The 22,417-nt window shown below is 44.4% G+C and overlaps 1 protein-coding gene across 6 annotated transcripts in view; it reads right to left on the bottom strand.

Annotated features, from left to right (window-relative positions):
• The window catches only part of LOC126458609 (UDP-glucosyltransferase 2-like), a 622,880-nt gene that overhangs the window by 186,851 nt on the left and 413,612 nt on the right, over window positions 1-22,417 (bottom strand). For 4 of the 6 annotated variants that reach the window (XM_050095772.1, XM_050095774.1, XM_050095771.1 and 1 more), the window contains one exon: window positions 16,364-16,586. The exons of the other annotated variants lie outside the window; for them this stretch is intronic. In XM_050095772.1, coding sequence (XP_049951729.1) covers window positions 16,364-16,586 — 223 coding nt within the window. The remainder of the gene's footprint in view (window positions 1-16,363; window positions 16,587-22,417) is intronic. 6 annotated transcript variants of the gene reach the window in all.

Raw genomic sequence — 22,417 nt, 5'->3', positions numbered from 1 at the left:
CGAATTGTCACGTCCTCTTCACTATCATGAGCATCGTGATATTCGAGTGGGTCTTGGACCTCCAATCATCGATCTGCGCATCAGGACCGCCTAGGGCTTCATACAGAGGTCATGGACGACATATCCCCATTTTTGTCTTCCTGATGGAGGGTCATAATCATCGCCACCGTAAGTGACGTCCGACAAGCGCTGCAGGATACGGTATGCCACAAACTAACGCTTTATTAAAATTTCGATAGCCTCACTTTCTGTACATGCATAGAACTCCATACCAAGTCTATTTTGTTTGTGTAATTGGCCAAATCTCCGTCTTTCTTCTGGACATCCAGGATCCATTAGCGAACAAACTGCCCTGCTTCTATGGTTGTAGTGATGAGGTGTTTCATACACTCATCCTGAAGATGAATGAAACGAGAACAATACACCCATCTTCGTTTCGGCCTCGTCACCTCGGAACAGAAAGAATGGTTTGGAGACTGTAGTGTTTTGCTTCGCATTGTTGTATGCGAATGTCACGATGGCCAGTACTGGGTCCCAATCTGTCTATTCGACAAACATACATCGAAAGCAAGTCTTTCTATGTCTTATTTCTGTGAGACCACTCATCTGTGGTATTTAGGCATCTGTCTTCCGGCGAATGATATCGCAATGTGAAAATTACCTCTGATACCAGTTTCGACAGGAAAGCTTCCCCACAATTAGAGATCACCACCTTGGATCCTCCATGCTTCAAAATGATGGTGCCGCACGGGGTAGCCACGTGGTTTGAGGCGTCTCGTCACGGTACGCACGGCTGCCCCGTCGGAGGTTCGAAAAAAATGGTTCAAATGGCTCTGAGCACTACGGGACTCAACTGCTGTGGTCATTAGTCCCCTAGAACTTAGAACTACTTAAACCTAACTAACCTAACGACATCACACACATCCATGCCCGAGGCAGGATTCTACCTGCGACCGGAGCAGTCGCACGGTTCCGGACTGCGCGCCTAGAACCGCGAGACCACCGCGGCGGCTCGGAGGTTCGAGTCCTCCCTCAGACATGGGTGTGTATGGCGTCCTCAGCGTAAGTTAGTTTAAGATAGATTAAGTAGTGCGTAAGCTTAGGGACCGATGATCTCAGCAGTTTGCTCCTATAAGACCTTGCCACACATTTCCAAATTTTCAAAATGATGTCTTCTACACGGAAATGCGAAGTCTCTGGAGTTTTGGCAATCGGTACAACTTTGGTAACGATATAGTGGATCAGGTAGTCAGTGCAGACCACGGTCCATCAGTTCCCGTTTATCGACAATGGAGACCTCCATTTCGGTGGAATGGTGCTTCTTCATACGGGGTTGGTACCAGACGCCGCAGAGGTAACTGCAGCACCTGCTCCTGTCGTTGTCATTCCTAACAGTGGTTTAAATAATGCCTAACGGATCGGTAGAGACCTGACCAGTGGTACCTGCACCTGATTCTGTCTTGAGTTTTCCCGAGACACGAATGGCGAGATGCTAAAGTATCGTGGAAATACTTCACACAGCTGATTGTAGATGAACAAAGTGGGAGCAGCCATTTCTGCCGCTCTGTATCATAGTTCTTCTTACACAGTACTCTTAATTAACTGGAATTGTCCTCTATTCCTCCTCTTTCAAGGCTTTAATAGTTTTCAGCAGTGCTGGACCTTCCCTCTCTTTAGCAGCAATGTCATTTAACGCAGCAATGACAGCTCATCCGAGCTGTTTTCTGCCAAATGATTCCTTGAAAGGTGTCCTTGCGTTTGGTGCTCCTTTTGTGCACTATTGTGACGTTGTGTTCCTGAAGCATTAGTTTCAGTCCCACCAGGTGTCCCTATTGATCCTTCAAGCTAGTTAGCTAGCAGAGAGAATGGTGGTCTATCACAGCTGTGAACGATCTGCCAAATAAGTAAGGTCAGATACTGTTGAATGCACACTTTTGGAATATACTCTAGAAGCATTCGCTATCACATTTCCGGACAGCCGGCCGAAGTGGCGCTGCAGTCTGGAACCGCAAGACCGCTACGGTCGCAGGTTCGAATCCTGCCTCGGGCATGGATGTGTGTGATGTCCTTAGGTTAGTTACGTTTAAGTAGTTCTACGTTCTAGGGGACTGATGACCTAAGATGTTAAGACCCATAGTGCTCAGAGCCATTTCAACCATTTTTTTGTGCCGAGGAGTCTGAAATTTTGTGGCAGTTCTTATCGCCTGTCGACTGGGACCGACTCCATCGCCATCCACTTGGTCCCCAAAGATTATTTCTTGAGTGATTAAGAGGTGCTTTCTCAGTTTGAGGCACAGGCATACAGTCTGAACACTGTTCAACTCGGTTTTTCTTCCAATGTCTTCAAGACAGTTCAAAGTGTTATCCAGATCGCGAAGACACGTCGTCTATTTAAGCTGCCAAAGCAGGTTGTCCATCACACGTTGTAAGGGAGCTGGAGCACTACATAGACAAAAGGGATCATTTTGAACTCACGAAGGCTTCCAGGAGCCATGAAGGCAACATTAATCGGTCATCTTCGTCAGCACTTTATTTTTATAAATGTGTTTGGAATCTTACACACACTTAACCTAAATTATCATAAGGACAAACACAGCCCCCCCCACACTACACCCCCCCACACCCCCACACCCCCACACCCCCCCACACACACTACACCCCCCCCACACACACCCCCACACCCCCACCCCCCCCCACACACACTACCCCCCCCCACACCCCCACACCCCCCACACACACTACACCCCCCCACACACCCCCACACACACTACACCCCCCCACACCCCCCCACACCCCCCCCACATCCCCCCACACACACTACACCACCCCCACACACCCCCCCACACCCCCACACCCCCACACCCCCACACCCCCACACACACCCACTCCCCCCCACCCCCCCACGTCACACGCACTCTTACCCACGTGTCATGCCTCATTTTGAAGCCTCTGCGATGGAGGCCACAAATGAACGAAATAACAATACCAGACATACCGCCACTAAGAATTGGCACAAAAAGGCAGCAGGGTGTGGCATAAGCGGCATCAATGAATGCACCCCTTTCCCTTGGGTGTAAGTTCACACACATTTCACGTTCGAAAACGACAGTCAGCAGTGCAGTGAGCAAAACCAAGACGTTATTTACTACCTCTGACAATGCTGACACCCTTGCTCGTTTCAAGCATTCTCTAAGGACATCATGGAGAGGCATCCCGATCGGTTCCGATTGCACCCATTCGGAGTGCAGTTTTTGCTCTCAAGTACGTGCTGGAACCACTTGACACCGTTCAAAACAATTTGAATGTGACCCAAGGAAGCTACGAGATTATGCTTTTTAGTAATATTTTGTGTCCTCCAGTCGCTTAATCATGGGAGGATGAAACACTGACGCGTTAACAAAGTAATAAAGGGTCCTTTAAGGAGATCGGTAAACCCCTAGGCGCCATCACCTGACCTTTATTAGGAGCTTCAAAAGTCTACCTGTACATATACAACACATGATGAGAGTACCAGGCGCCTGCAGGCAGGCTACACTGCTGCTCATTGAGCACTACTGTGCTGGTCTTCCGCCTGACAGTAGGCCGTCCGAACATCAGAGAGTGTTTAAGTGGTTGCCGATCTGCAACTGCCTAGTACTTGTCCACGTCCTCTGTCCGTACAGGTAGATTCTTAAAATTCTAGATGAAGATGGGCATGTCAAGGGGGAGGTATCCAGTAGAGAGAGACTGAATAAATAATATTAGGTAACATTCTATGTTACGAATCATATAACGAATTTAACGAGAAGATCGCCCCCTGTTCTATTGTTTGATTTACGTACTTTCCTTGGTTGGTTTTTTGGGTCCCTGGTTCTTATCACCTCGGACTTGAATCAGGCATATTATCGAATCACGCGACACGAAGAAGTGTATTGCGGTAATAGCTACGGATTCGAATTTGTGTGAGTTTAACAACGAGCCATTCGATCTGGCTACCGGCACCGGTGGTTTTGTCTCAGCTGTAGGATATACTATTTTCTTAGGTTACGTTTAAATTTGTACACCATAATAAGGACGATATAATGACTTTTAGCAGATATTGACAGGAACATGTGGAGCATTTGAGGGAGGTGTGTTAACTCCTTAGGAATTCGGGTTTAAAAGTTGAAGCTGACAAGTCAAGGATCGGATTCACGGATAAGTCATTCCTTGGACATACAGTGTATCAGTGGTAGGTTAGAGTTGACCCGGAGTGTACCAAAACTACCAGAGAGTGTCCACCCTCTCGGAATTATTAGGAAATACCTAGGTTCGTTGGAATGCTGGATTTCTTTAGAAAATACATGGCCCGTTCTTATTAACTAGCCAACCCACTGAACGAGTACCTCAAGAAGTGTTGCCAGTTTCAGGGTGGCAAATCCCAGTAAGCCACTTTCGAGGCACCAGTTTGCTGGCTGTACCTGAATTCGATAAGCAGTTCGTTGTACAAATGAATCCTTCAGTGGGTGGCGTGGCAGTGGTTCTACCTCAGGAAAATCCTAAAGCAACAGTGACAGTATAGTATTTTTCTAGGTGGCTGACGCCTTTGGAAAAGAAATATTCCATGTATGAACTGGAAGCGTTATTGATTATGTTCGCCCTGGAGAATTTAAGATTCATCTGCAACATAGATCCTCCTTGTTAGCAAGCTTCAACCTGGTAGCTGGCGCGCAGGAGACATACTGAGCGCATCGCCAGGTAGGCCGTGCGCACTTCAGCATTCACTTTCAATTTAGATATGTGAAGGGAATTGACAATATTGCTGAGAACGTGATAGTAAATTGATGTTAGTGAGTGGGAAATTAATTTTACACTCCTGGAAATGGAAAAAAGAACACATTGACACCGGTGTGTCAGACCACCATACTTGCTCCGGACACTGCGAGAGGGCTGTACAAGCAATGATCACACGCACGGCACAGCGGACACACCAGGAACCGTGGTGTTGGCCGTCGAATGGCGCTAGCTGCGCAGCATTTGTGCACCGCCGCCGTCAGTGTCAGCCAGTTTGCCGTGGCATACGGAGCTCCATCGCAGTCTTTAACACTGGTAGCATGCCGCGACAGCGTGGACGTGAACCGTATGTGCAGTTGACGGACTTTGAGCGAGGGCGTATAGTGGGCATGCGGGAGGCCGGGTGGACGTACCGCCGAATTGCTCAACACGTGGGGCGTGAGGTCTCCACAGTACATCGATGTTGTCGCCAGTGGTCGGCGGAAGGTGCACGTGCCCGTCGACCTGGGACCGGACCGCAGCGACGCACGGATGCACGCCAAGACCGTAGGATCCTACGCAGTGCCGTAGAGGACCGCACCGCCACTTCCCAGCAAATTAGGGACACTGTTGCTCCTGGGGTATCGGCGAGGACCATTCGCAACCGTCTCCATGAAGCTGGGCTACGGTCCCGCACACCGTTAGGCCGTCTTCCGCTCACGCCCCAACATCGTGCAGCCCGCCTCCAGTGGTGTCGCGACAGGCGTGAATAGAGGGACGAATGGAGACGTGTCGTCTTCAGCGATGAGAGTCGCTTCTGCCTTGGTGCCAATGATGGTCGTATGCGTGTTTGGCGCCGTGCAGGTGAGCGCCACAATTAGGACTGCATACGACCGAGGCACACAGGGCCAACACCCGGCATCATGGTGTGGGGAGCGATCTCCTACACTGGCCGTACACCACTGGTGATCGTCGAGGGGACACTGAATAGTGCATGGTACATCCAAACCGTCATCGAACCCATCGTTCTACCAATCCTAGACCGGCAAGGGAACTTGCTGTTCCAACAGGACAATGCACGTCCGCATGTATCCCGTGTCACCCAACGTGCTCTAGAAGGTGTACGTCAACTACCCTGGCCAGCAAGATCTCCGGATCTGTCCCCCATTGAGCATGTTTGGGACTGGATGAAGCGTCGTCTCACGCGGTCTGCACGTCCAGCACGAACGCTGGTCCAACTGAGGCGCCAGGTGGAAATGGCATGGCAAGCCGTTCCACAGGACTACATCCAGCATCTCTACAATCGTCTCCATGGGAGAATAGCAGCCTGCATTGCTGCGAAAGGTGGATATACACTGTACTAGTGCCGACATTGTGCATGCTCTGTTGCCTGTGTCTATGTGCCTGTGGTTCTGTCAGTGTGATCATGTGATGTATCTGACCCCAGGAATGTGTCAATAAAGTTTCCCCTTCCTGGGACAATGAATTCACGGTGTTCTTATTTCAATTTCCAGGAGTTTATTTTGGGTTATTTTATAGCGCTGTTTGATGGGATTGGTAAATATCAGAATAATGATGATTCATTGTGGGAAATTAAACAGAAGAATGAAAAGGGAAAACGCTCAGCCGATGTTAGATAAGGAAGGGATTCTTTAACAGCAAACGTACCGGCGTAGTAGCCCTAGGATAATGGTGATCAGAAAGGTAAGGCTCATGTTGTCGGAAGGGAGGACGTTTGGGGGGAAGGGAGTTTTAAGGGGGCGATTTAAAACTCGGGTCAAAATCCGAAAAGAGCACATATGGAAGAGTGTGGCCGGGGATATTCAGACGATGGTTCGAGCGTGTGTAATCTGCTCTATGACTGTCTAATGAGTACAGAATATGGATTGAGAGTAAATCGAATAAAGACGAAATTAATGAGAAATAGTAGAAAAAGGAACAGTGAGGAACTTAACATCAGGACTGATGGACACGAAGTAAATGAAGTTAAGGAATTATTCTACCTAGGCAGCAAAGCAACCAGTGACGGACGGACCAAGGAGGACATCAAAAGCAGACAAACACTGGCACAAAGGGCATTCCTGGTCAAGAGAAGTCTACTACTGTCAAACATAGGCCTTAATTCGAGGAAGAAATTTCTGAGAATTTATGTTCGGAGTACAGAATTGTATGGTAGTGAAACATAGAATGTGGGAACACCAGGACACAAGGGACTTGGAGATGCGGTGCTACAAACGAATGCTGAAAATTATGTGGACCGATAAGGTAATGAATGAGGAGGCTCTACACAGAATCGGAGAGGATATGAATATGTGGGAAACACTGACAAGGAGAAGGGACAGGATGATAGTATATCTATGAAGACATCAGGGAATGACTTCTATGGTACTAGAGGGAGCTGTAGAGGGCAAAAACTGTAAAGAAAGACAGTCATTGGAATACATCCAGGAGATAACTGAGGACGTAGGTTGCAAGTGCTACTCTGAGATGAAGAGGTTGACACAGGAGAGGAATTCGTGGAGGGCCACATCAAACCACTCAGAAGACTGACCAAGCTTGGTGCTCTATATTGTAAGCCGATGGGTCACCACAGGGAAATGTATATTGATACTGATTTTGTAAGTCCTTTTCCAAGGTCAGGAATACGAAGGATACCTTTTCGAGGTTCTCTTGGTTATTTGCTACTGGGTCCGTCACCACACAATCTGCTCTATACTGGTTATGTAAGATTTTGGTGCCGGCCGAGCGGTTCTAGGTGCTTCATTCCGGAACCGCGCTGCTGCTGCTACGGTCGCAGGTGTGATGTCCTTAGTTAGGTTTAAATAGTTCTAAGTATAGGGGACTGCTGACCTCAGATGTTACTCCCATAGTGCTTAGATCCATTTGAAACTTTTTTTTTTTTTTTTTTTTGAAGATTTTGGTACATTTGGTCCTTTCCGGATATTGATTTCTTACAATGCCACGACTTTTCTCTTTCGAGTATATACGGAGATTTTGTTTGCTTTAGGAATTAGACATTCCAGAATTACACCTAATTACTCAAATCCTTCGTTTGCATGGAGAGCAAATCGTATCCTAAAAGCAGCTTTGATTGCTTATCATCACTCTGATAACGCTACGTAGGATCCAACTCTGGGGTGGCTAATTTACTCTTTTTTTTACCCTTGCTCATGAGAGATATAAAGCTCCAGCAGCATTAATTTTTCTCTTTAAAACTAATTCTCCGTTAGCTAATTTGTGGTCTATAGGTCTGTTTCCAGGCGAGAGATCCACTGGGAAGCCTAGGAGCAGAGACTCAGTTACAACAAACGGACACATTCGAATCTGTCAAAGGTTAGGAATCGAGTATATCGTAGGAACTTTGGCAAGATGAATAGAATGGAGACTAAGTTAATGGATAAGCTCATGCCACATGTAAGAGCTCCTTAGAACTGGTGCTGTTTGTTATTCCGGTTACTCTGCTGGTTGACTAAAGAGCTTTCAATTGCTAAGCAATACAGGAGAGACGTTACCCAGATTAATTATCTTATGAACAACAGCAGTTGTCTTTGTATATGTGCGGCATTGCTGTTGCCTCATACCTGTTGCTGTGTTATTTCGTTTTGATACTGTGTCTGTTCTCCAGGCTAGAGGCAAAATTTTTGGAGGGGCGGTGGCTGGGAGGGGGGGGGGGGAGGGAGGAGGTTGTACCGTGTCCGAAGGATAGCTATTTCCTCGGGCACCAGCAATCTCGTTCTTGAATGTGTGGCACTGACGCCGCCAGACGGTGACTGCTGCAGGACATGTTACCACTGTAACGATGCTGCCGTAGAGATCTGAGGGAGGCCATTGAGTGACTAGAAGTTGCTGGAGAGACATCAGGAAAAGCAGTTTTGCTAACATGATCAGCATGGGCAGTGCAAAAATGTGAACAACGAGCCGTTGGAGCAGATGTTGCTTTCTCCGGTCATATACACGACATTGCACGAAAGCAAGGAACGGCTTCATCAGATTGCAAGTAGCACAGTCAGAGTGATTTTCAGGTAATGTTGGTATAATGCAAAGGTGCGTTAAGTGAAGTGAGTTATAGCTGACTTCTATAGGAAGCTACGAGTGTCAAGTTACGGCTAGCTGCGGCTATTGCACGACGGGCAGTATTGTGTACACTGAGATGAAATAGCGATAAGCACATTTACAGACGGCGGTAGCATCTAGTACACAAGGTGTAAAAAGGCGGTTCAGTAGCAGAGCTGTCATTTGTAGCCATGTGACTCATGTGAAAAGGTTTCCGACGTTTTTATAGCCGCACAATGGGAATTGACGACTTTGAAAGCGGAATGGTAGTTGTAGTTAGACAAATGGGACCTCCCACTTCGGAAATCGTTCAAATGGTTCAAATGGCTCTGAGCACTATGGGACTTAATATCTATGCTCATCAGTCCCCTAGAACTTAGAACTACTTAAACCTAACTAACCTAAGGACAGCACACAACACCCAGTCATCACGAGGCTGAGAAAATCCCTGACCCCGCCGGGAATCAAACCCGGGAACCCGGGCGTGGGAAGCGAGAACGCTACCGCACAACCACGAGCTGCGGACGCTAAAGTGAAGAATGTATCGTAAAGCAAGCTGGTTCCCATCAGTAGGGGCAGTGCATGTGATTGTGCAGAAGTTAACTGTATTTTGAAAACTTATCACAAGTGTTTATGTGTTCCGTACTCTTTTGTTTTAATGGTGGTTCATTCATATGTAATGTTAATTGCTATATTCTTTTACATGAACGAATTATTTATATATGTAACTTTTACTGATCGCTTAGACGTGATTACGTGAGTACTGACGGTGTCTTGATCAGTGGTGAGTAACTAGTAGTAGCCATGGAAGAACTAGGTAGTAGCGATTTTATTTAGGTTTATATTACAGACAAGTGAATACTTTCTGGTGTAATAAGTTATTGCCGTCTTAACTATAGAAGGCTGTAGGTCATATATTGTGAAGTACTGAATTCGGTTTCACATGTCGGGTCAGACTGAACTGTTTTGTATTGGTTATTGTTATTACTTGAAGAAAATACTTTTTAATATTCTAGACCTGTGAAGTTTCTTCAGAACAGAGTTTTTAAAATCTATTTTTCCTGGTAAATCAAGTGACAGTAATAATATTGAATCTTACGTTTGGACAACCATTCCACCTATATCCTAAATATACGTCGGTTGATTAATTGACAGAGGGATTATGGGACCAAGCGGCGAGATCGTCAGTCCCGCGATTCCGAAGTTAGTCACAGAAAAAAAGAGGGGAGTCAAATGTAAAATAATGAACATCTAACTATACGTTGTGTACAACATTACTCTCTTCCACAGATTTTCGAAAATGTACTTTCACTCACGTTGAAATGCACTGAAATTTGAGGTGACAATTGTTTACGTGATGATATTACTGCTTGAACTGAATAGAGCACAAGTACTGATTACAATTGATGCTAGCACAAAGCACGTTCCTCGCGGCACTTAACCCACGAAAGTACACAATATATCACGACACACGCACGAATTTTGATAAAAACATCACGAAAGGATCATTTAATTTGTTCTTGAAGTTTCTGGAGTACTTTTCGAGACGGATTTATGTGGAAAAGGCGACTTTACTCCCACACAAATCAGTTAGCGGAAATCCGCTTACACCTGTAAACATAAATAAATAAATGTGCAAAGCGCACGGACTTTGCACTCAGACTGCTTTATGATACCTTTTACACTATCCTGAGAAAATTAATTCTGCGGTGCGGCGTCAATGTATCTATAAAGACTGCGTAAAATGTGGAGCACAGCAAAGCACGTCTTCCACATGAAGGGGCTAATGTTTCGCCAATGGAGAGAACATTGTGACTCTTTTTCAGTTGCAGGCCGAATGTCCTGTGGATAACGACTATATCTTTAATGCCGTGGTTTCTATTGCCTCCCACATCCTCATGCCTTGGGTCATTCCTGCCTCTCCTGTTTTTAGGGGCGGTTTCCCACCCTAAGGACAAAAATTTGCTCCATCTCTCCACCAATCTCCTGGATGAGGCCAATGCAGCTGCTGATGATTTTTGTTCAGTATTTTAACTGCGACTGGATCCGAACCCAAGAAGACGATTGTCAAAGGCGCTAGCCTGTTGCACGGGCTGGTAACGAAACGAAGCTGAATAGAACACGCAGAAAAGGCTATCTCAGCTAAGGGAAGACTGAAATGAAGTGAGATGACCACATTTCATTGGTGGCTGGGAGTACAGCCACCCAGGCCGCCCAGGATTAGCCGAGCGGTCTGAGGCGCTGCAGTCATGGACTGTGCGGTTGGTCCCGGCGGAGGTTCGACTCCTCCCTCGGGCATGAGTGTGTGTTTTTGTCCTTGGGATAATAAGTAGTGTGTTAGCTTAGGGACTGATGACCTTAGCAGTTAAGTCCTATAAGATTTCACAGACAGTTGAACATTTGAACAGCCGCCCCGTTGCAAGTCATTACAGGTGATGCCACACTGGGCGACTATCGTATCGATGATGAAATGATATTGAGGACTACACAGTACCCCGTTCCCGAACGGAGAAAATCTTCGGCCTGGCCGGCAATCAAACCTGGGCCCGTTGCGTGGTGGTCAGATGCTCTGACAACACGGCTCAGGGAGTGGACCGAAGGAGGAATAGTAACATTGAAGAGACTTTAATCTGTATAACAAATCTCTGGAAGTGTAAGGAATCGATGGAATCACTTTACAGCTTGCAAAGCAGTATGCCCCTGATTCCTTTCATGTTGAACCATTGTGCTGGAATTGGACTCAATCCTGTGACGTTTGGCATTCTCGGGCAAGGAATCGTCTAGAGAATATACAAGCTTGACTCATGACTCGCCTTCGCAGCTTAATTTCTGTCTGCTCCTCTTATTGTACTCCCCCCTCCCACTCTTGAAAAGGAAAAAGAAAGGATACGAAGTTCGAATGTCTTTCCAGCACACATTTCAGATATGCCAGGAAGGGAGAAGGTGATATGTGATGAGATTCAGAATCTCTAAAAACATTACCCCAGTCTTTGGCTAAGCTAAGTCTCAGCAGTATCCTTTCTTCCGGGTGTCCTAGTCACGTGAAGTATACAGGAGAAACCCTTTGGAGTTTGCAAGTTAGGAGATGTACTGTTGGATGTAAAATTAAGAGGACGGGTTGTCAGGCGTGCTTGAGTAGCTCAATCAGCAGAGCACTTGCCCACGAAACAAAGTTAACAGGTTCGAGTCCGTCTCGCACACAGATCGGTCAGAAAGTTTGATGCACTGATGTATCAGGAACCTTAGAGAGTAAAAAATATATATTCAACAAATAATCGACGATGCGTGTTTTATTATTCTGAGATGAAGAAGAAATGGTGAGTCGTCTCGAACCAGCCACAGGCGTTTTGACCATACACAAAAAATAAATTCTCCACAACACTATAGCGTTGAGAGGAAAAAATTTGTATCTTAAAATGATAAAGGTCCACTAAACACGAAGTAGACAGAATTTGGTTGTTTAACATTAGTTGCGTCCTAATACCGCGAACATTAAGAACCAAGTTAATGACATATTAAGTCTAGTGTAGGTGTTTTATGGTGTGTACTTATTATTCACATGGTTAGCTGATCTTAAGACTATAATGAGAACGCTGTAATAAAGTGATGCAATCACCATCCCTGGAGCTGCTCTTATTGTCGAGAGTCAAAACCGTACATAAAGAGAAAGACTTCACATTTATTATCTTTAAATTGAATATCCAGCTCAAGGGCTTACATATGGTAATTCTGAAGTAACTTAAACAGCACAACTGGAAACAGGAGTATGGATATGGATATGTTTACAGCTACTCAGACACATATCGCAAGACATATTTTTGAAGAAATTCTCAGACGTTACTCAGACGTAGTTGGTCGGTAGCTCGCGGAACGCCTTCCGCATGCCATCTTTGCCTCTAGCGGAGGGAGTGCCGTTTTGCAGGTGACAGTGTGAGGAGGGAGTGTGAGGACGGCGGAGAAGGGAGGGCTCTTCCGGCGCGGCGTTTTGTGATCTGAGCCGTGCGACTTCTCTGTCGGACGACTGGACTGCGGTATTCCGCTTCGGATTGCGTGTCCGAGAATAGTTTTCATCCTGGAGGCGTCAGGAGTCGCGAGGTGGCCGATGCGATTTGTACTGTGGAAGTCAGTGATTGCTCCGCTTTGGTGAAGAGGGAAATGTGTCGTCTTAGACCTAGGCTGAGGCATCTGACGTCTGATTAGTGAATTTGGAGACAGTGTGAAGTTGCTGAAAGTTCCCTTCTATTGTCAGTCCCAGGGTGTTGGCGTCCGCTTATGCGCCTTACCCGCCTTCGCGGCTATTGTTGTTGTGTTCTTCAGTCCTGAGACTGGTTTGATGCAGCTCTCCATGGTACTCTATCCTGTGCAAGCTTCTTCATCTCCCAGTACCTACTGCAACCTACATCCTTCTGAATCTGCTTAGTGTATTCATCTCTTGGTCTCCCTCTACGATTTTTACCCTCCACGCTGCCCTCCAATGCTAAAGTTGTGATCCCTCGATGCCTCAAAACATGTCCTACCAACCGATCCCTTCTTCTAGTCAAGTTGTGCCACAAACTTCTCTTCTCCCCAATCCTATTCAATACCTCCTCATTAGTTACATGATCTACCCACCTTATCTTCAGCATTCTTCTGTAGCACCACATTTCGAAAGCTTCTATTCTCTTCTTGTCCAAACTGGTTATCGTCCATGTTTCACTTCCATACATGGCTACACTCCATACAAATACTTTCAGAAACGACTTCCTCACACTTAAATCAATACTCGATGTTAACAAATTTCTCTTCTTCAGAAACGATTTCCTTGCCATTGCCAGTCTACATTTTATATCCTCTCTACTTCGACAATCATCAGTTATTTTACTCCCTAAATAGCAAAACTCCTTTACTACGTTAAGTGTCTCATTTCCTAATCTAATCCCCTCAGCATCACCCGATTTAATTTGACTACATTCCATTATCCTCGTTTTGCTTTTGTTGATGTTCATCTTATATCCTCCTTTCATGACACTGTCTATTCCGTTCAACTGCTCTTCCAAGTCCTTTGCTGTCTCTGACAGAATTACAATGTCATCGGCGAACCTCAAAGTTTTTACTTCTTCTCCATGAATTTTAATACCTACTCCGAATTTTTCTTTTGTTTCCTTTACTGCTTGCTCAATATACAGATTGAATAACATCGGGGAGAGGCTGCAACCCTGTCTCACTCCTTTCCCAACCACTGCTTCCCTTTCATGCCCCTCGACTCCTATAACTGCCATCTGGTTTCTGTACAAATTGTAAATAGCCTTTCGCTCCCTGTATTTTACCCCTGCCACCTTCAGAATTTGAAAGAGAGTATTCCAGTTAACGTTGTCAAAAGCTTTCTCTAAGTCTACAAATGCTAGAAACGTAGGTTTGCCTTTTCTTAATCTTTCTTCTAAGATAAGTCGTAAGGTTAGTATTGCCTCACGTGTTCCAACATTTCTACGGAATCCAAACTGATCTTCCCCGATGTCGGCTTCTACCAGTTTTTCCATTCGTCTGTAAAGAATTCGCGTTACTATTTTGCAGCTGAGACTTATTAAACTGATAGTTCGGCTATTAGGACTATGAAAATACCGGCACAATTTTCCCGAGTGCGTAACCCTGTGGCGCATAGTGTCAACTGCAGTGGACAGCTGTTACTTGTCGCTTCTTTGGCATTTCCGATCAGTCCTGAAACTGCAAATCCACACAGTTCACTGCTGTGGGCACTCCCTACTGGTGTTGAGTCCTGCATGCATTTTCAGCCACATCACTGACTGAAAGCGACACAAAATTGACCATTGTAAGTTGTCCACAGCAGTGAAATTCATGCACCACAGAGTTAAGCCCTGGTCGAGGTAAGTTGAGTGCGAGGTCAAGAGGCCTACACGTGTTTGTACCAACTGCTTATTGTACCAGCATAAATTTGTAATTTTCTATAATATTAAGATATACTGTGTTTCTACCTGATATACGACAGTACTGTGGACTTTAAGTTAGCTATTTAACTTGTACATTCTGGGAAAAAAGGATATGAGCTATTGACTTTGTATTTAAAGGACTGTCTGCTTAATACAATCGAAGTTCATATGCCAACCGTTTGCTTCTATTCAAATTTGTTGTTTTTGCATCCCGCGTGGCAGCCCCTTGCTGTCGTTAGGCCATTGGGTGTTTTGAAACTGAACTACGGTTAGCGGGCGAATCTTCTTACAACCTTGTTGAGATTTTGATGTGTGTTCAGTAATAAGCAAGTGATTTTTGTTTTGTTTTTTTGCTATTAATACCGGAGTATTTGGTTTCTGCCCCCTTTGTTGATATTACTGGTAGTTACTAGCGCCACGCGTAGAATTGTCTCAATTATCCGGGAGATGTCTATATCTGATTTACGCAGAGTAAACTACCTGGATGCAGCTAGATGGATTCTGAAGTCATGGGTGTGCTATCTCAACAGCACTGGCGCGGGCAGTAACACGATTGCTTGACGCAACATTATACCTGTCTTGTTTTCTTTCAAAAAAATATATGTACTTTTGAAATGTGTGTGTGTCGTTTTTGGGGAACTGAACGTAAATTTTAAGGTTATTGTTTTCGTAAGTTTTCATTCCTTTGGCCAGTAGTGTCGTGGAACATTCTCTAATACCAAGCAAAAGCAAAGCAGTAAATAGACTGTCAGAAAATACTGTAACATGATTTGTTAAATTTTTTGGGACACAAATTCTTGTTGTTGTAGCTGTCATTGGAGGCACAGATAAAAAAAATGGTTCAAATGGCTCTGAGCACTATGGGACGTAACTTCTGAGGACATCAGTCCCCTAGAACTTAGAACTACTTAAACCTAACTAACCTAAGGACATCACACACATCCATGCCCGAGGCAGGACTCGAACCTGCGACCGTAGCATTCGCGCGGTTCCAGACTGTAGCGCCTGGAACCGCTCGGCCACCTCGGCCGGCGAGGCACAGATACAGTATTAAAATTTTGCATCGTTCTTCTGTCACATGAGGTTGTACTAAAAGATTTTCTGTGTCCTAGTAGTAGCTACATAGTAACTGATTATAGTAGATGGAACTTATTGATAAATGATTAATTCTCAAGGAACTGTAACATACTTCTTTCCCTCTGTGATGTAGGTTGCTGAAAGTATTTGCTTCCATAATTGTGGTAGTTAAGTGCAAAGCTCATTTGTTGTCTTTTAACATAAGGTTTCCTTAACTATATACACCATTTTGGGCCTCCTAGGTTTATAACAGTATAATGTGGGTCAGTGGCACAGCGTGTGCATAAATGTAAACACTGCAGTACATGTCCTGGTATGTGCAAATTTATGAAATTTTATATCCTTTTGTAGTTCTTAACGTGTTTCTAATTAATTGTTGGAAGATTACAAATAAAATATTCTTAAGTAGTTGAATTGAATTTTTAAGCAAAGTTGTTCAATAAATATTTTACTTATGAATGATGTCCAACCTTTACTTGAGCGTAGGCTCTCCCCACCTAGACAACCACATGCAGTAGCAGTGTACCAGTTACACCCTGGTAAAGTGCACGCCAAAGTTATCTTAAAGGACAGCTCACCCAGTATGGACTGTTGTGGCAGCCACTTGCCGACCATGACGTTGTCTGGCTGAGAAGGCAGGGAGTCGTTCTCCCACTTCCAGATGACGCGCTGCGGCAGCTCTCTGAATGCATCCATGAGGGCCTGAATCTTCTCCAACGGAAGATCCTTGCTTCGGACGTTGGAACCAAGGCTGCAGTAGACGACGCCATGCTCCGCTCCGTCCAAGAAATCTTGAGTATTCTGCAACGTTTGTAAATCACACCACTGAATGTTTAAGTTTGAGAGGGCGTTACAAATTTCTCAAATTACTTACATATAATTCTACCGTCGGTCATTTTGAGGCAAGTATTCACTCTTACTTTCAGTCATCGTCAACGATAAACTAACAGTAGAAACAGAAAAAGTTTTTATGCCGCTATTCCTCTCTGCTTTTGAGGTATCGGGCCACATTGAAGCGACAAGTTTGAAAATGAAACCATAAAGAGAAACCAATGCTTCGGGGTTTTTTTTTTTTTTTTGCACTATTTCTTTCGAAAAGATAAGCGCTTGCTAACCGTCATCACTACGCACGTTTTAAAACACTCGTCTTTATGGCCAATTTTGTTTACCAGTTAGTGCCAGTGTGGTCGCAAATTTCCTTACAAGCTTTTTGACTAAACTGGTAGAATTTGGTTTCACCACTTATCATAATTTCGTGACATTGATTCCTCCATAGCCTTTCACTTAAATGGAGGAAAACGATTCCGCGAACATACGTTCTGAGCTCCGCATTGTGCAAAAGTGATTCAAAGACTGTGTGAAAACAGGAATAGAAGAGAACAAAAGCGTTTGAACGTCGTGCTGGAAAAGGACGTTGACAATTAGACTGAGATAAGAAATGGAGAGGTTCTCCGGAAACTCGGGGTTGAGAAGTGTGGGGGTGAGGGGTGGGGGATAGAGAGAAATATATGAAAAACCCGCGCTTACAAAGAGGAGGGAAAGGATGATTGGACACGGACTGAGATATCAGAGAGTAACTTGAGGAAATTGTAGAGGGTGAAACGTTTAGCACAAGACAAAATGAAATATATTCTAAAATGTGGCACAGGGCATGCAGGGTGGTAAGATAGTGAAATGAAGCCTGGAGAAGGCACCTTTGTTCGTGTTCCGGTTTCCATCCAGCCGTTCATACTGCCCTGACTGACGTTCTGGATGGAACAACGGTCATAACTTGAGGTTCGGCCCCGGGCGCAGTCAACAGTATGTACGTAATGTGACGATTCAAGTATGTTACTCCATGTTGCTACTGCCCGGAGGTTAGATCATATGCCGTTTTCACGCCGGCCTATTAGAGATGCTCGTTTCCTAACTCTCCACTGATGCAATTTCGATTAACGTTGACTACACGATTTATCTATTCTGTTTTTAAAGAAACTTACTTACTGTGAGGCTCACTTCATCATAGGAATCTTCCATAAACTGTGTCAGAAGGCGAATGGCATTTTGAAAAGAGCATGTTTAATCCGCCTACCGATTATATACGACCAGTGTTCGAGACTAGCTCATAACTAAGGAATCTTACACTGCCACTAACCACATGCAATTTAGTCTGAAGTTAAAAAAAAAAGAAAAAGAAAAAAGAAAAAAGAAGAAAAGTGTGTGAAATCTTATGGGACTTAACTACTAAGATCTTCCGTCCCTAAGCTTACACACTACCTAACCTAGATTATCCTAAGGACAAACACATACCCAACCATGCCCGAGGGAGGACTAAGCCGGCCAGAGTGGTCGAGCGGTTCTAGGCGCTACAGACTGGAGCCGCGCGACCGCTACGGTCGCAGGTTCGAATCCTGCCTCGGGCATGGATGTGTGTGATGTCCTTACGTTAGTTAGATGTAAGTAGTTCTAAGTTCTAGGGGACTGATGACCTCAGAAGTTGAGTCCCATAGTGCTCAGAGCCATTTGAACCATTTGAGGACTAACCTCCGCCGGGACCAGCCGCACAGTCCATGACTGCAGCTCTCTAGACCTTTCGGCTAATCCCCCGCGGCTTGGTCTGAAGCATTAACCCTTTTAGCACTACTTTTCCAGACGCAATGCTGGAAAAATATTCATCCAAAGGTTTATAACTGAAGTAGCAACCAGCGACGAGCATGGTTTAAAAAGGTTTGTATGAATCAAACCATGACAGGTTTCGGATTTCTTAACCATCTCCATATGTGCTAGGGCCAGAAAGTTTTTTCGTACACTCTTTGTGAATACACTGCCCTGTCACATTCATGTGACCCCCTATCACAAGCCTCAATAACGACCATTTGTAGCGCGGACTGCTGCGAGACGTGCAGAAGAAGAACCATTTAGGCTGCGGCAGTTACCGATAGGGATGTGCACCCATGGCGACTCCAGTCCTGAGGCCAGCTGAGGTAGATTTCTCAGTTGAGGTTCCATAGAGCGAACAGCCCAATCCAGATGGTGCCACAGGTTCTCGACTGGGTTTGAATAGGGGGAGTTTTGTGGAGAGGGGAGCATGCTAAACTTATTCTGGCGCTCTTCGAACCACGCACTTACAATGCGAGCTGTCTGAACATTCTACTGTCTTGCTGGTAGATGCCATTGTGCCAAGGAAAACAATACTGCATGTAGGAGTGTACATGATCCCCAAGAACAGATGCATTCGTTTGTTGATCCACAGCGCCTTTCAGAATGGTGAGAGCACCCAGGGAATGCCACGAAAACATTCGCCAGACTATAAAGCCTCCTGTTTCAAATGGACCCTTCTGACGATTGTTGTGGGGTGTCTGCAATTTGTTTGAGTGAGCAAAACGGGATTCGTCTGAAAAGGCAATCCGCTGCAACTCAGTGGAGATCCATTTGCGGCACTGGTTTGCAAAGTCCAGCCTTCATCACCGATGAACGATGTGTGTACGAATCAGGCGCCTGCTACCGACGTACATACGCGGCAACCTTCTCTGAGACAGTGTTGGCACACCCTTGGTTCATCAGGACGGTCAAGTACTCAACAGAATGAGATTTTCTTTCTGCAGCGGAGTGTGCGATGGTACTTCCCGACAGAGTAAAACTGTGTGCCGGACATAGACTCCAGCCCAAGTGCTCTACCATCTGAACTACCCAAACACGACTCACGACCCGTCCTCACAGTTTCAATTCTGCCAGTACCTCGTCTCCTACCTTCCAAATTTCACAGAAGCTCTTCAGCGAACCTTGCACAACTAGCACACCTGGAAGAAATGATACTGCGGAGACATGGCAAAGGTCCCGATTTCGAGTCTCGGTCCGGCACACAGTTTTAATCTGGCAGGAAGTTTGAATTACTCAACATCTACTCGATTATTCGTTTGCGCACATTCATCAGCCGTCGTTCACCACCGTCGTCTATATCTGTAGTGCACAACAGCCGGTTCAGTGCAGGTTTTGCGTGGCGCTATTTTGCCACGCACGGTATATCCTAACCACGACATCGTGTGAAGAGTTTACAAATTTAACCGTCTTGGAAATTCTTTCATCCTTGTCCCGAAACCCAATGAGCGTGCTCGTTTGAAAGTTTCCGCATTACAACGACTGCATTGTTTTCCGCGTCTAAACGACATGTTTTGTATACCCTCCATTGCTAATGCTGCCACGTGCCGTCTGTGAGTGGTTACTGCACGTTGACATTGAACATATGCGGTCGTCACGTTAATGTGACCGGACCATGCATCTACTAGAGATTTATTTATTTTGATCTCTATCACATAATATACGAAACGTTTTAAAATTAGTAAAACGTGAAATGTGATGAAAACCTACTTGTTGATTTTGTGTGACAAAATGCCGTTTCTTTTAGGAATATTGAAACCAACACACTTGCGCCCAATGTTCGTTCTGTTCACTTCACTGGGTAAGACTTTACATAACACTGTTCTCTGTTTAATGACAACAAACACGATAAACATTTACGAAGGGTCAAAAAATAAATAATAATTTCAAAAATATTACAGTGATAGAGATGTTATGTTACCGATATTGTGGTAGTGTATGGGTGTAGTATGTATGTCTGTTGTGCAACGAAAAAAGAAATAAAATTGTTTACGATGGTTCCTAATAAGCTGAATATTTAGAATTACACATACAAAGATTATGTGTAATCAATACTAAGCTCTATGTACAGTACATAAGCACTACCACATACGTTTTCTGTCACAGTGATAAAGCTAATTGGAACTCCGAACCTATAATTGCATTTTACGTTATAAATAGTAATCTTTTAACACGCCAGGCTAGAAATGTAATTTAAATGCGGATTATACAATAAAGGTACAAGTAGTGCATACTGCATTCACACAAGAAATATATTCATGAAACAACTTTTAAAGTACTACAGCTCTCATGAACTGTGGAAATATTACACCGGTTTAAGCGATGAAAAAACCTCTTTAGAAAAGAAGTGTTGGCTGATTCTTTGTTCATACAGAAAGAGATGAGGGAAAGTGTGCATGTAAGTCTCGTCTACAAGATTCATTTTGACAACCTTACCTGTAAAGTTTAAGATCTGAAATTTGTTTTCTGTAATGTCTATTGTATGATTATTTTCTGCAAAGAATGGTGGCAAAGGCCGAGTTCCTGAAGGTATTCAGTCGCAGTGCATTCAAGTGTTCCTTAAAACCGGTTGAAAATTTTACCCATATAGAGTACGAGTGCTTAATTTATTGACTTTATGTCCTTCACAGTTGGTCCAGATGTTTTCTGTTGAAGAGATTTAGTTCAGTAATTTTTGCCTCTGGGAGAGCTCATCTAGTATTGAAGCATCATATCCATTATTGTGGCAACTGACTTAATTATGCTCGTTTCTTTCTGCTTTTCGGCGGGGCTGAGGGTGATACTATGCAAGCAGTGAAGCACTGACCTGACGGTAGCTACCTCATGTTCATTTGAATGGCAGGATGTGTTACTAATGGTACCATTTGTGGTTCTTGAATTAGGAAATATGTCAAACTGATATTTTAAGATCTAGGAAGTTAATGCTAACTTTGGTTGATGTTCAACAGTGAATGTGATATTGTTAAGTAATTTTCTCAGGTCTTCCACTAGGATAACAACTTCGCTGCTGTATAGCTTCCAGTGGTACAGTAATTCTAGTGCCTTCACGTGGAAAATGCTCCTTTGTTCAGTGATTTTCAACTTTGTTTACTAACATCTATGTTTACAACTTCCCACAACATTCCGTAACAGTTGGCTGCCTGGCACTGACTACATGTGCTTGAATATTGAGACCTTGAAAATATGTAGTTAATTCTGCTGCAACTCTCAATTAAGTAAACATTACACAGTAAAGAAATTAATTAGAGCCTATTCCATATTATCTATCGAAGGTTTCGCTTGTTTCAATGTATTTCTCTAAAAAAAAAAAAAGAAAGAAAGAAAGAAAGAAAAGAAAGGAACCTGTCCTAAGGACCTCTTCTTGCGTACTTTAGACGCATATTTTCAAAAAAATTTGATTTTTCCGTAAGCATTCAGTGAAGAATTAAGGTTGTTTGCGTTAGACAAATATTTAGTATTTCCGTATCTGCTCAGGGAATTAAGGTTTTAAGTTATCTGCTCTATTTCATTTAAAAACGCTTAAAGACCATATCGCACATACGCAGCGTTATTCCAAATTTTTCGGGTACAGAGGTCGAGTTTTATCGTTATTTTAAGTGCACCATGTTACTATATTAATAGTATACAGATATGTTGGTGTTCCACATAGCTTTAGTGGCTCTTGTGATTTGTAGTTAATAAAACATTACTGTTATTGTCTGATAAATATTGGGGAAACGATTGTAAACAACCATGAGCGAGAAATGTATCAGCTGCCACGGGAAATTAAGTTCTGGGGTTATTCGTCTGCTGTGACAAATGGATACAATGGGAACAATGAAGTGGCATGGAATTGGGGAAGTGAATTGGTCTCTTCTATGATATTGCAAAGTATGTTCAAGGGATACGAAGATAGCTGAACAGGAAGGGAAGATTAGAGCCCTTAAGGCAGAACTGGGTACTGCTAGGGAGACACTGATGAGGTTAAGGTTGGGGGGGGGGGGAGAAGGGCGAAG

This window comes from Schistocerca serialis, chromosome 2 (assembly GCF_023864345.2).
Source record: "Schistocerca serialis cubense isolate TAMUIC-IGC-003099 chromosome 2, iqSchSeri2.2, whole genome shotgun sequence".
Classification (NCBI taxonomy): Eukaryota; Metazoa; Arthropoda; class Insecta; order Orthoptera; family Acrididae; genus Schistocerca; species Schistocerca serialis.
Note: the sequence above shows the minus strand (reverse complement) of the source record. Positions and strands in the feature narration are given on the sequence as shown.